The sequence below is a fragment of the Ambystoma mexicanum genome, chromosome 8 (genome assembly GCF_040938575.1).
Source record: "Ambystoma mexicanum isolate Mex_15411 chromosome 8, UKY_AmexF1_1, whole genome shotgun sequence".
Classification (NCBI taxonomy): Eukaryota; Metazoa; Chordata; class Amphibia; order Caudata; family Ambystomatidae; genus Ambystoma; species Ambystoma mexicanum.
In genome coordinates, this window is record NC_090929.1 from 910,343,386 (window position 1) to 910,357,729 (window position 14,344).

Below are 14,344 nucleotides of genomic sequence, written 5' to 3' on the forward strand. Positions count from 1 at the left end.
CTGTCACAGCCTGTTTAATTGCTCTGTCTCCTGCTCCCCTTCACGTCCTACCCCATGGCACCCACATTTATCTTTGAGTCAGTGGGCCACAAGCCTGCATGAGGAGGAATGAGATACTTGGAGGACTCGATATAAAAGGGCCACTGACCAGTGCAAAAACCAACCCGCTACCTGCAACAATCACATATTCTTGTGCCACGCTATCATCTTCCAGTTTCACCAAAATCCTGGACAACCAACTGAACACAAACCTTACTGGGAACCCATTCACTGACACAATTACAAGGGGAGTGTTTTCATAGAGCAGGCCACGCATGTGCATACTTGCCAACAGGACCTGCTCCAATCTGTAGCTGCTTATCCGGTCCTAGTTTTTTCATTGCATTCTGGGACTTGTAATCTGAGTTTTATAATGGGAAAAATTGGACTACAAGTTCCAGAATGCAAAGAAAAAAAACAGGACTGGATAAGCACCTACAGATTGGAGCAGGTCTGGCAAGTATGCATGTCCATCCCCCATACAGTGACACAGACCTTCATGCTGCGATCGTCAGGCCCGTTATTAATGGAAAGTTTGTCTATGCCATTGCCATATGTTCAGCTCTTCACAGCCACCATCTAAACCACCTTCAGGAGGTATCAGGTAATAACGTTCCCATACATAATGTCGCTGGGAAAAGGCATTGGCGAGATTATATATGGTGACATGTTGTATGGGGACGGGTTGCGGGGATGTCCCCTGATCCCATTAAAAAAAGACAAATTAAATGGGGGTTGCGGGGCTGTCATCGCATGTTCAATGTAATAATGTCTCCACAAAAAAATAGTGACTTTTTTGGCAGGATCATTTTTGCAGGGACATTATTACATGGAACCCTTCAGAAGTAGCAAAATGTGTCAGGCTGGATGATCCGAGAAAATAAAAGACCCCCATGACAAGTCTGAAAAGGTCTGCACTGGCTACCAGTGAGCACAATAATCCTCCTTCAGGAGTCTGTGGCTGACTTAGAAATGTCTTACTGTAGTGGTAGAGTAACACAAAAGAAGCTCCCACTACTCCCGTGTACAATGAAGAAAGTGTATTCCTCAAAGTAGTCGCACTTACTTAAGGACAATCTTAAATGTGTATGGTCTTTGGTCTGCAAATCCCCGGAGCGTAAGGCCATGGATGTAGCTGCCAGGACGCTCTTGGGGCCCCCTAGATTTCATAAGTGTGTTCTAAGTACTATTACATTGTGGTAAACTGGGTCTTTCTTGGATATAGGCGTGGTGCTACTGGACTATATCTGCATAAACCAGCCTTTCTGCTCTCTTTTTATGGGCTACATTTGTCATTTTTGTTATGCAGTCGTTTCACAGAAGTCTTTTTGAAAATCTTCAATTCAGTTGACTCAGTTTGTTTAAGCTAACCAAATACTCATATATGTATTGATCAGATTTAACACAACAAAATCCTTAAAATTCAGAAGATGTGGGATGTCATGATCACCTTAACTCGGCGTCCCCTGTTGATGACCCCTATGACCTAATGGTGTGTTATTTATATAGTGCTTACACATAAGCGCTTTACATAGAACACATATACATACAATATCACCCAACCAGAATTGGTACCTTGGAAGGATGAAAGGCTGAGTTGACCTTGCCGGGATTTCTACCTGTGACCACACACAGATCACAGTAGCAAGTTCTCAACCCACTGAGCTATCTTGCCCACCTCTAATTTTGTTTATCATTGTGAAACCCATCTGTTATGTATATGCTCAAGGGCTTCGAAACGGGGGACGCTGAGGTAAGATGATCATCACTTTCCACATCTGCTGAACTTCAAGATCTTCAATCTGATCACCTTAACTGTCCCTTAACTAAAGTTTTTTCAATTTACTTCAAGGGTTTTGTTATACCATAGTTTATACAAGGGCCACTAGCCATGGCCAATGTTTCGGCTGTGGCGACTGTACATACTGCACAAGTAGTTTCCTTTAGGTCTCACTAGCCATGGCCTTCGGCCTTGGCCAGTGAAGACAGGTATATTTTAATACACTAGGTTTCTCTCACACCCACTCGTCATGGCGTTGGGCCATGGCCAGTGTCGACGGCCTCTGTCCGTGGCCGCTGCACATGTGGCACCAATAGGTTTCTTTGGGACACATTGACCAGGGCCACTGACACAAAGACTCCTTTTCTCCTACCTAGTAGATGTCATCACAACAGGCGCCCCCCATTTATTTTTTTCCCTCTGTTTTCATTCCCCTGATAATAACTGCTGTATTCTCACACTAATTACAGTGATAACACTACAAAATTAAAAAGACCCCACAGGTGCTCCCTGTGTGCCTCTTTCCTTTTCCCTAAGTCCCTCGACCGACCTAAGTAGATTTTTTTACATCCCTGGCCCGTCCCATTACTCCCGTTGTCTCTTTGCTTCATGTGGTGCATTTTCATTCCCGGGCGCGACTTGCGTTATTACCGCGGAAATCTCGCGAGATTTTCCCGGAATTCCCCCGATACTGTGAAAACGTCCAAACTGTAACTGGCTCCCGAGACCACCCCCAAGTCCCCAACTTGAAATAATGTCCTCTTGCCCCCTCCCCACCTCTTGCCTGATGCGATATCAACCCTTATCCTCCTCCAAACAGCTTTTTTTGTACTTAGCGTTTTCGCATTTCCCCGATATTACCATGGTAATAGCTTGCATTAAGCACAAAAAAATGGCTGGTTATCATTTCTGAAAAGCCTCTCTACTGAAAAGCACCATGGGAGATATAGCTATATTTTTGGGAGAAGGGGCACCACCCTCCTCGTCAAATATGTTAAAAACTATTGGATGGAAAAATCCAAACCTGTCCCGGAAATTAAGTCAACGCTTCGTGCCCCAAGAGTTTCTTATTTGGTCCAATTCCCTCCAGAGGTTTTTGCGCTTTGGCTTGATTAAATGTGGACTTTTTATCTATGGAAAATGAATGGGAGCGGGCCAAAAACAGCCATTTCTTTCTTTCTTAATAATAATAATAATAATAATTATTATTATTTTTTAAATATTGTTTATTGTATTAAAGGTTACATGATCAAACAATAACATTACATTTGCTACTTAAGTGTCGAACAAACATGAATTCAGCTCAGCAATCACGTTTCAGAAGAGTAAGAAGAGTTGAAAGAGAAAGGGGGTGAGGGAAGGTGTCACAACGATGCGGCCATTGAAGCTATGGGCAAGATGGAGGCGCTATTAGGACTCTACCGCTTGTCTGTTAGCGGTCTAGCCTTTTTTTGCTACGGGCATATAGGGAAGCCACGCCCCCCCGCGAGTCGCGTTGCAACTCGCTTTGCTGACTTTCGTTTTGATCCGTACCAGTGCCTTCCTTGGATTCCTCCCGTTTTCAGCATTTCCCCTTGCTGCTTATACCTACGCTGCTGCCCTTTCCTTCTCGCCCCCTTGCGGTTCGCTTCCATTGCCTTCCTTACATATCATCTTTGTTTACGTGTTATTTCCGGCTTTGTCTAGTGCTGCTTCTATTATCGGCTTCGAGCTGCCGCAGACCTGCCTTCCCTGGCGGTGGGGTTCCGACTTGTCGGCTCCCACCCGCTCGGGGAAACGTTCACAACATTACTGTTCTCTCGCTCTCTCACCCTCTCGCACTCAAACTCATTCGCCCTCTCTCTCATTCTCTCTCATTCAGACTCACTCGCGCTCTCTCATTCTCTCTCATTCAGACTCACTCGCGCTCTCTCATTCTCTCTCATTCAGACTCACTCACGCTCTCTCACTCTCTCTCACTCAGACTCACTCGCGCTCTCTCACTCTCTCTCTCTCATTCTCTCTTGTGTTCTCCCTCGTTCTGACTTCTCGTTCTCTCTGATCTTACCTGTTTCTCCGGGAGTACTTTTCCCCTGCTTACTCTTCCTGGCCAGCTTCCGTGTGTATTGCGGAGGTCCTCTACAGCGACTCTTCCTTACCTCTCCTTCCTGGGCTCCTTCCTCCAGAAAGCTCCGCTAGCCTTTGGAGATACAACCAAGATCATAGTAGAAAGTCCTTACCTGCCTCTGGACCTTCAACCGGCCATCGTCATCTGCAGCTACACAGGGTTTTTTCTGCCAATCAGGCTTTTTCCCTGTTTGAAGGAGCGGGCTCCCCAGGGTTCACTTGACTGTTTGTTCTATTAACGGTCAAAGTGGCCTCGGGAGGAGACCGTCCCTATCTCTTTGAACGTAAGAAGGGTAAAGGATCTCTAAGGAAGGAAGAAGAAGAAGAGAAACCTCCAAAGGATCGGAGAAGGAGGCAGAAGGTACTCAGCCACAGTAAAGACCCAGGTGAGGAGATCCCTGGGAAAGGAGCCTTGGGCAGTGACAGAAGGAAAGAAGAGAAAAAGAAAGAAAAGAAAAAGAAAAAGACACAGGAACGGGCGGGGGTGGGGATTAATAAACCTTAGGGGGGGATTGGAAACAGCTAAGCATAGAGGTCAATTTAAAATACCCCAGATCGCCTAATACTTATTATGCTGATCTTTAGCATGGAAAGACACTCTCTCCTTCATAGAAATGACAAACTCAGCAGCCAATCATCAACACAGGGGGCAGTATCACTCTTCCAGAATTTCAGAATATATCTCTTAGCGACCAAGAATGCCCTATGTGCCCAAAGGAATGTACTACTATTCAATACAACAACAGAGGAAAATAAGCCTAGCACGCCAATATGTGGGTTTCGAGGTAGAAAGAGGTCTAACACCAGATCCACTCTTTGGAAAACACCATCCCAAAATGACTGAATTTTCCTACACAACCAAAACATATGGAAGGTGGTGCCTACATCACTCCTACAGTTCCAGCAAACATCTTTGCAAAACAGCTTGCACGACCACATCTTCCAAGGAGACCAACTGAAATAGTGATTAATCCGCTGTTGTGTATACCGTAGCTCCAAATCAACCTTGTACTTAACCGGCCCGCACATATGCAGTTCCACTCTTATCCGACAACAAACCACTTAAGTCTGAATCCCAATTACATCTACCACATTGCAATGCCAGTGTAAACTCAGAAGGCGTAATGAGTTTGTATATGGTGGATGCAGAGAGAGGCATGGTCTTAGTTAGAAGTAGGACCGCCGACGAGGCATGCATGATAGCATTCAGTGGTGAAAAAATATCAGCAAAAAGATCTTTCAATATGTTATAGTGGCACATTTCTCCTGCCTTCAGCTTGTACTTGAAGCGCAAGAATTCAAAGTCAAACATGTTTGGACCATCATGGACCTGTCCAATTCTCCAAATGCCAGCTTCCTGCCATGCAGTCCACCACAAAGCATAGTTATCCCGTTGCACCGCCAGATTTCTCCACAAACTAGAGTCCGCACAGAGCAAGTATTTTTCACCACAAATCTCATTACATCTCTTCCATTCTTTCACAACATGTTTTATAAATGGTTGAGTTGACCGGTAACCTTTTGCCCACAAAAAGAATAACATCAAGAGGCGAAACAGCTTCCCTCTCAATGCTAATCCAGCCTGCGCAATCACTTTGGTCAATCATCATCCAGTGCTGCTAAGCACATAACGCACATGCAGTGTGATAGTGCCTTATATCAGCATAACCAAAACTACCTAGATGCACAGGTATCTGAAGAACATCTTTCGGGATGCATTCACATCCCCCTGCCCCAGAAACCTATTCAAGGAGTTATTAATACTCAATTCTTTCATTTTGTAACTCATGTTTCCCATAATTTTTAGTCTGGGGCCCGTGACAAACTTTTTGTTTTGAAAATGTCTGCTAAATCAGTCATGCAAGTCGAAAGTTATTAGCGATAGAATGTTCAGATTTGCTATGGCGCATGCTACACACCTTAACTATAGTGCGGTGGCTGCACTTTTGAATTGCATGACAGATTTGGCTGATATCTCCAAACAAAAAGCTTGTCCCTAGCCCCCCCAGACTGGAAATTTGGGGAAATATTCATAAAAAATTGAAAAAAGTTATTAAGAAAGCAAAACAATTCTGTTTTCGGCCTACTCCCATTCATTTTCCCATATATAAAAAAGTCCACGTTTGCGCGCCAAAGCGCAAAAAACGCTGGAGGGAATTGGACTACATAAGAAACAACTTGGGCATGAAGCATTGATTCGTTTTCTGCGACAGGTTTGGGGGTAAATCCTTCCAGGAGTTTTAAAAAATGTGTACAGGAAAGGGGGTGCCCCTTGCTCCCAATAAAATAGCTATACCTCCCATGGTGCTTTGCAGGAGAAAGCCCAGAGGCTTTTGAGAAATTAAAAAGCAGCCATTTATTTCCAAAATCCTATTGCAAGTAGCATTTGACTTGTGGAAGGATTTGGGTGAAATTCTCCAGATAAAAAGGGTGTCAAGGGTCCCCCAAACTTGACATTTTTAAAATATCAGCCATATCCATCATGCAAGTCAAAACGTACTAGCATTAGAATGGATCTAGGCAATCACCTTATCTATAGTGTGACTACTATAGTTAAGAATGCTTAACTATGGTAGTCTCCTTTTATTATGAACAAACGAAGGAGTGTCACCCCTATTACGTTACGCAACCCTGACGTGAATTCATAGGTACACAGATATGCCAGATCAATGTTGTTCTTCTCACAATTTGTTTCATTACAATACTACGGTAATTACCCATTCCTTGGTTTCTCCTCATTTTATCTTGGGATAAACAGCACCCATTTACTGTGAGATCACTGCATGATCGGTGTGAATTAAGGGATTGACAGAAGTGTGGACACTGCATATTGCTTCCTCTCATTCTGGTACTTACCTTTTGCTATCAAACTAGTATGACATTTTAGTTGTCATACTGCACTAGAAAAACACTACTTTTTGATACTGACACTACTGATTCTTAATAACAATCCACTGATTAGTGATTCATGCCACGTAATAAGCCTGTATGATGTATGTTACCAGGGTGTATAGCTTATTGTCTGCTCTATACTCTCTGTTCTTTCTTTATGTACGAAACATTGGATCCCACATCTCTGGACCCTGGCTTTTGAATGTCCTATCTCCAATGGTAACATTTTAATTTGACAACATGGTATCACATTTTTGTGTATCTTATGTTTACCTTGTATATGCAACTTTGTGTTTTTTCCGATGGGTTCTGGCCCCATCCCGCATTCAACCATGCTCTGTGAACAATTATTTTCTTTGATTTTTACTTTTTACCTTGTATGCATTATGTGTTTGCTATACCATGTGACTGTTGTTTTACATTGAAAAGTTTTGCCTTGAAAAGGACCCGTTGTTCAGGGTCGAAACATGTGTTGGCAGTTCTGTTCTTTATTCCACTATAAACTTTTGCACAAAGCACTTGGGCTGATGACTTAATTGATCAGCTTAATTTGGACTATTGCTCTTTAACAACGACATTGATCTGGCATATCTGTGTACCTATGGGTTGCACAATGTAATATGGGTGACACTCCTCTGTTTGTTCTTGGTTAAACCTAGTAGTTCTGAGGTAACTACTAGTCCCTCCAACGTGCAGAAGCCCTCCTTTTTCTCTTTGATTGCCTTACCAATTAATTGCAAATTGCAGTTCCTGTATTACCACTTTTGCAGTCCCAGCGCCTCCTATGCACGACATACCTCAATCCAGTCCCCCTCCTTTTATTATGAAGTTGTGGAATTATTGTACCCATTAAAAGTTTGTTATATGTAATCTACGATTTGCTACAATCAATTTTTAAAAAACTTGTATTAGTGAATTGACTGATTGAATTTTTCTCACTGTAAGCATTCTGGTGTTTGAAGCACAGTACATACTACTACCATCTGACATTTTGACTGGTTCTTACCAGCACTAAGGGTGTGTAGGGGACGGGAGTGTCCATCAATTGAGGACACTTTATCTTTTGCATCCATAGGTCAGGTGGCAGCACTGACTGTCCTTCGTGGCGGTGCCGCCTGATCTTTGCCGATTGACTGAGCAACTCAGTGGGGGATGAGGCAACACCCTAAATATCAGTTAAACCCCAGTTTTGTTTGGATCAGTTCCAGGAGTAGAAAAGATCGCTATTTCCATTATCTGGCTCAGCACTTTTCCCATCCACATTTCTCTCCTCTAAAGTAACTGCATTCGCTGCCAATCTCTACCAAATACCTTTTCAGAAAGACGCAGCTCTATAAAAATCACTGGGCATCGCCCATCCATCATCAATGTTTCTTTGCACACAATCTTCTTCTAAGTCAGAGATTCTGCCTAGTGTGGGCCACCATTTCTTTTTACACAGGCATCAGACATATGCAACATGCAGCTTCTTTAACTCAGTGTCTACCCAAACAAGACAAACTTCACTCAACTGTGCGTACACTTTCATTTCACTTCCCTGCCTGCTTCTCTTATATAATCCTTAAGCCAAACCACCTGGAGGGAATTTTCTTTCCATTGCTGTCCCTATGAGCTTTTACACTGACTGACTGACCGATCGGCTGAGTCACTCAGTCATTCACTGACTCACTCACCAACTCATTTGGTGTGGATAAAATACAAAATGTGATGTTCATAAAATGAAGCACTATATATTAAAATTGGTTGGATGCTGCATTCTCATTTCAGACACTTAGGGCCTGATTCATGGAATTCCTAGCGTGGTGTAAAGTTACTTTGCACTGCCAACAAACACCCGGATTCACAGAACGGTGCAAGTGCAAAGTGAATTTGCACCAGTGCAAAGTCAGTGCAAATTTGTTGGCCGTGGAAAGTCACTTTTCACTAGTGCAAGTCAATTTGCACCGCACTAAGAATTCTATGAATCAAGCCCTTAAAATTGCATTAGGCTGATCGGAGATAGCACATGGGCAACACGCTGGTCTTGGAAGAAAGACCACACAGAGCAACAGAGGTTTGAATCCCAGATCCATGCTTAGAAACAGAATTGAGGTATGGTATCGGGTGCGTTATAAAAAAAAGCAATTAAATAAATAAATACGTATGTGTTTTTAAACAGTAATGAGTGACCTAGAGCATAGCTCTCTTACCCAGTTTGCTTTCTTCTCCCTCCTCTCCTCCAGCTTTTCCTGTATGGCATGCCCTATTCCTCCAGGGGCGATGAACTTGTCTACTTTAGCTTTGCTGATCCTGTACTGTTCGTCCGTGACGAGGTGCCTCATGCAGCGAAGGTAGGTGTCCATGGTCTGCTGTATCGGTGGCACTGGGAGCTTGGGCAGTTCCTGTTTGGGACAATAGGATAACACAAAGCACACCTTCAGTAATTTAGCTCAAAAAGCCATGGTCTGGGATAATTAGTAATTAGAGCTTAGTGTAGTTCAAAGTACGGGGCAGAAAACATTGATCCTGACACATGGACCAACAAAACATGAGAATGAAGAAGGTTTTTATTGATGCAGTGATGCGTTGGGTGACCACATGGATAAAAACCTACATTTTATGGAAAAAACTTGCAAGAGAATGTTTATACTTATAAGCAATGCTCAACTACAGAAGAAGAAGGCAGCCTAAAATTGCAATTCTATTTAGAATAATCCTGAATACCTTGATATTAACCTCAACTATACCTTTAGAGACTTTCTAATTTTTTGGCTCATTATAAGCCTGTGTTAGAGTGCAGGGGACGGGAGTTCCAGTTCTTGTTAGGGGACACATGTTTAAATTAGACTTCAGAAAACTGGATTTGTCACAGGAATTAAGAAACATTTAAAAACTGTTGATACTTGTATAGAAACAGAAAGCACTACCTAACTACCCTCTATGCTGTTATTTAAATGGCCCATCTTACATGTGTAACACTTGCATTAATAATGCAAACGATCGATATCAATAAACATCACAGTGTGCACATCATATAGATTAGAATGAAATTAAACGACACTGCTTACAGCCAATGGTATGTTGCGGTTTATTATGTGGTCACAGCAAAGTCAGGGAGCTCCTTTCCCCACAATGAATGTGGCGCTTAATAAAACACAGATTTAACGGTGAGGGATGAGGATGCGCTCAGCACCAGGAAATAAAATGGTGGTCACTTGAGTATGAAAATTAAATGGTGACTTTAATTCAGTTGCAAGCAGCCGACACGTGTTTCGACACACTGGTCGTTTTCAAGGCACAGGATGCTTTAAAATTCCCCACTTTGTAATCCTGAAGATTGGTCAGGTATGGACTGGGGACACCGCAAGAGATGGGTGTATTATATGAGATTTAGATGAACAAAATTCTGCCGAGATGGCTCATAACCGTATATTGCTCGGTAAATCGAGCGTCAAAAGAATCAACGGGATAATCCCCTGCTGCATAATAAAACACTATGATTTTTATTTGGTTCACTTTGGTCAGGCCTCCAACCCATCTCGCACCCAACCGCAACAAGTACCCAGTGCCACAATGGACTAGGAACCAAATTAGATATATTTATTTCAACGAAATTTCACAAATAAATTACATCAGCCACCAATGCTGTGGCAACACAAGAACAAAATGACTTCCATAAAACACCAACACAGAGATATGCAATTACAATTGTTTCCTTTTAAATCACCCACCAATACAAGAAAAGAACACTTCAAGACACACCGTGATATCTGATTTAATACACAATGTCATGATACCTTTCCTCCCAGCAACCCTCACCCTGCAAACATCAATTATGCTTGACTCCTTTGAAAGACGTGCAGCGGATTCTGAGTGTTAAGCACAGATGCAATGTGGGAAATGAAAAGCAAGGAGAAATTTGTTTTGCTACACCTAACCAGAACAGGCAGGGCTTTGTGGTTCTGGTCAGAGCACAATGGGAACATCGTTTTTTGAGTTTTCAGCACAGATGAAATGTGGAAAAAAAATGTAAATGGGAAATTCGGTTTTGGGATCAGAAATTTAGATACAATATGAGAGAGAAAAACAAATGGGAAAATTCATTTTGCCACACCTATAAAGAACAGGGCTTTGGGGGTTTTGTTCAGAGCACAATGGGACCAAAGGGGCAATTTCATTTTGCACCTTGTACATGTAAAGGCACTACCAAGCTTCCCACTTCTGATTTACAAAGAAGGAGAGCAATGGGGAATTTCATTTTTTACACCCTGCGCACACGTGGAACAGGGCTTTGGTCTGGTCTGTTTTTAGGTTCCACCTCCCCCTTCAATGCCTAATGGCCACTAATGGACTTTTTATGAGACTTGTGCTGCCAGAACAGACATGGCTTTATCTGGTCCTTACTGGTCCTGATTGATGATGACAAGCAGGCCAGGTCTTCAGGGCAGCAGAGGGAAGAATGCTGGAAGCTAAGTTTCATTTCTGAAGAAATGGCCTTTTAGACTTACACATAAATGCAGTATGCATGACATTGTATAAGGCACACAGTTTCAGCATATATATAAGTGTCACTTCTAAGTTGTCCCTTGCATACGGCTGTTAGATGAGAGCATCATATTCACACTTTTTGTGGTTTTGGTGAGCATTTCGCTTAGCAGATTGTCAATTTGGATGAGGGAAAAACGAAAATTACATTCTTTTATTTTGTGTACATGTAGTGAACGGTATCCAGTGATTGCATTGAATTCCAAAGCAATGAATGCCAAAGCACCAAAAAAAATGCAAGCGGAAAATAAAAGTATTGAATGCATTTTTTTCACAGGTAAAGGTTTTACTTTAATGATGGGTTTTAAGGGGTAAAAAAACAGGGGTTCGGGGGCCTCCCCATTAAAAAAAAATGAAGAAAAAAATGCATTTGATGCTTTTTTTCATTGCTTTTTTTTAGATGCTGAGGCATTGAATGCTTTGGCATTCGATGCAATCACTATAAAGCATAGTGAACTCTGTTTTACTTTAGCTGCTTGAACACAGTCTGCTATTCCATTGAAGATACTGCGCACTGCAGTTTCTTGAAATATCAGTGCAGCTCTCCATGGATATGTCAAACCGCGTGTCTTCCTTTTCCTTCCTGAAATGCATTGCACACATCTTAGCATTTTTGGATTGAGGCCCACTTTCTTTCTTTTGTGATTAGGTTTAATAGGCCTGATGTCTGACCTTATTTCTGTGCTGTCCTTATATTTCGGGGGAACATATTCACAAATGACTCTGGCCTCTTTATTTCTTGCATCCAGGGGCTATTTCTAACCCCAAAAGTAACACCTAATCAATGACAGAGAGGAATGCACTCGTCTTGTACATTTCAGAGGAAAAGTAGACATTCAAGGCATTTCTAAAAACTAAAGGATGCAGGGCGCTTTAAACTCTAGGAACCCCACTTAGAGAGGTCTGGATTTTGCAGTAGGGGAAGTGGTAATCAGGGAATGAATACATGATGGTCCTAAGTGGCAGTAATGTTTCCCATAGCTCTCAGCTCCAGAGGTTAGCCTTATTCTAAACACTATACATAAGGAAACCAAGTAAGAAGACAAGGATCATGCAATTTAGCCATGTGGGATGAGTAAACCTTGGGCCAAATGTATGATGCATATTTCCACATTCCAGTTATGAAGGAAGCATTGTCATTTTTGTTATAGAGATTTCCCATAAATCAGAATATGCAAGGTGATTACGCTCAACAAGCCTGGTCACATTTGTACATAAGTGGATCATAAGCTAGGCTACAGATTAAGCAGATATGGGTGTAATTTCACCAAAATGCTTGGGGTAACGGAAGTGACATCACATGACTCTTGACCTCTGATGACATCACATGAAGTGATGTCATTTGACCCCGCCACAAGTCACATCACGGAAAGTGGTGGCACATGACCTTTCACATCTTGACAAAACAGGAAGTGGCATCACATAGCATTGTTCCTCAGTAGACTAAGATAAATATGATTACAATAGCACTGTAATATGATATACATTTCAGACAAGAATGGATCACCATATGCAGCGTTAATATCAGTGTGTATAGACCCACATTACCAAATTACTGTGAATGTAAGCAGAAGTCCAAGGCCAGATGATACCATGCAATGGAAAGAAAATGCATGTGACTTTTGCATGAAATGAAAGAAGTTGTCTCACCAAATTCAACCCTTAGAAACTGAGCCAGAACCAAGCAAATCTACAGTCATCCCCTGTCAGGATATGCAACAAAAAAACAGATTGCAGGCGGTTATATATATTTACAGGTGTTGGAAGTTTTCTGAAGCATTTTCATTTTTTAGACATTTCTCACATATTGAGTGTGGCAAGAACGCAGAGCGAAAGACCCTCATTTATTTTCCCCAAGGCCTGTCACACGCCCACATTCCTCACTAGCAGCTGTGTCTGGTCCATGGTGGCTGCACGAATATGTGAAGTGTTGCCATATAAGAACACGCTCATCCTGGCTTTGATGCCAGTAATGAGACTATAAGAAAACATGTCACAGCTGGCTCCAGTGTCCTGCCTTGGTGACACAAAAGGTTGAGAGCTATGCGAGTACTGCAGTAGATTACAAAGTGAATTGATCATGAGAGCCAACAGGCCCAGATTGGCTGATCACCTCATACCCGAGATGGGACAGCTCGAGGGATCGGTGAAAAACGTCCAGTGCACTGAAGCTGCAGCCAAAACAATGTGCCTTTGTCACAGGTCGAAAGCAATAATGTATTTCCCACTGCCCCCACCAATGTTCACCCTGTAACTTCAGTCCTTCAGCATAACTACTAACAGAAGAAAGTGCGGCTGATTAAAAAGGATGTTCTTGGCTATCATATTCAGATCATAGTGCAACAGGGTTGTTTCGTGGCTGGTTGGTAAACGGAGGGTAAACAAAGACTACAGGTACCAGGTGGGAACCCGGGAAATCCGTGTTTTACTCTCACTGTCCAGAATCCGTCAACTAAGAGGTAAGGGGAGTGAAACTCCAGTTGCAGTGGTGCAGATTGTCATGTGACCCTCTGATTGGGCCAAGCAGTGAGGCTTCTGATTCTACAAAGCACACCCAGAACAGGCTTTTCTGACTAGCGGATGTTCCCTCCTCTCGAGTACTCTGGTGCAGAGATTGTGTAGGGGCTTGGGCCGTGTTGTAGGTATAGATTCGGTGTTCACTCCCAGCTCCTTTCCTTTAGAAGGAGGCGGCCCCCAGCAGGTGGAAAGCGATGGCACTGGAGAAGGCCACCAGGTTTTATGACTTGAACAGCCTCTTTTGTGAAGATGTCAGGTTTACATCTGGAGGGAAGAAATATAAGGAGTTGCTGGTTCTATTAGATCCCCACAGCATGGGCCTCTGCTCTCTGATCCCAGCTGAGCTGATCATGGTTGTCTGCCGCTATGAACTGGCAGCGAAGGGTGTCGGGGATAAGAGGGACCCAATATGAAAGAGGGGGGGTTGTGGAGGCTAATTGACTAACTGATATGCCCTGTGTGTCTACATGTGGTTCAAAGGCACTG

The 14,344-nt window shown here is 42.8% G+C and overlaps 1 protein-coding gene across 1 annotated transcript in view; it reads right to left on the bottom strand.

Moving 5' to 3' along the window:
• The window catches only part of CHAT (choline O-acetyltransferase), a 692,169-nt gene that overhangs the window by 471,744 nt on the left and 206,081 nt on the right, over positions 1-14,344 (bottom strand). The window contains exon 3 of the mRNA XM_069610814.1: positions 9,007-9,198. Within this exon, the coding sequence (XP_069466915.1) occupies positions 9,007-9,198 (192 nt within the window). The remainder of the gene's footprint in view (positions 1-9,006; positions 9,199-14,344) is intronic.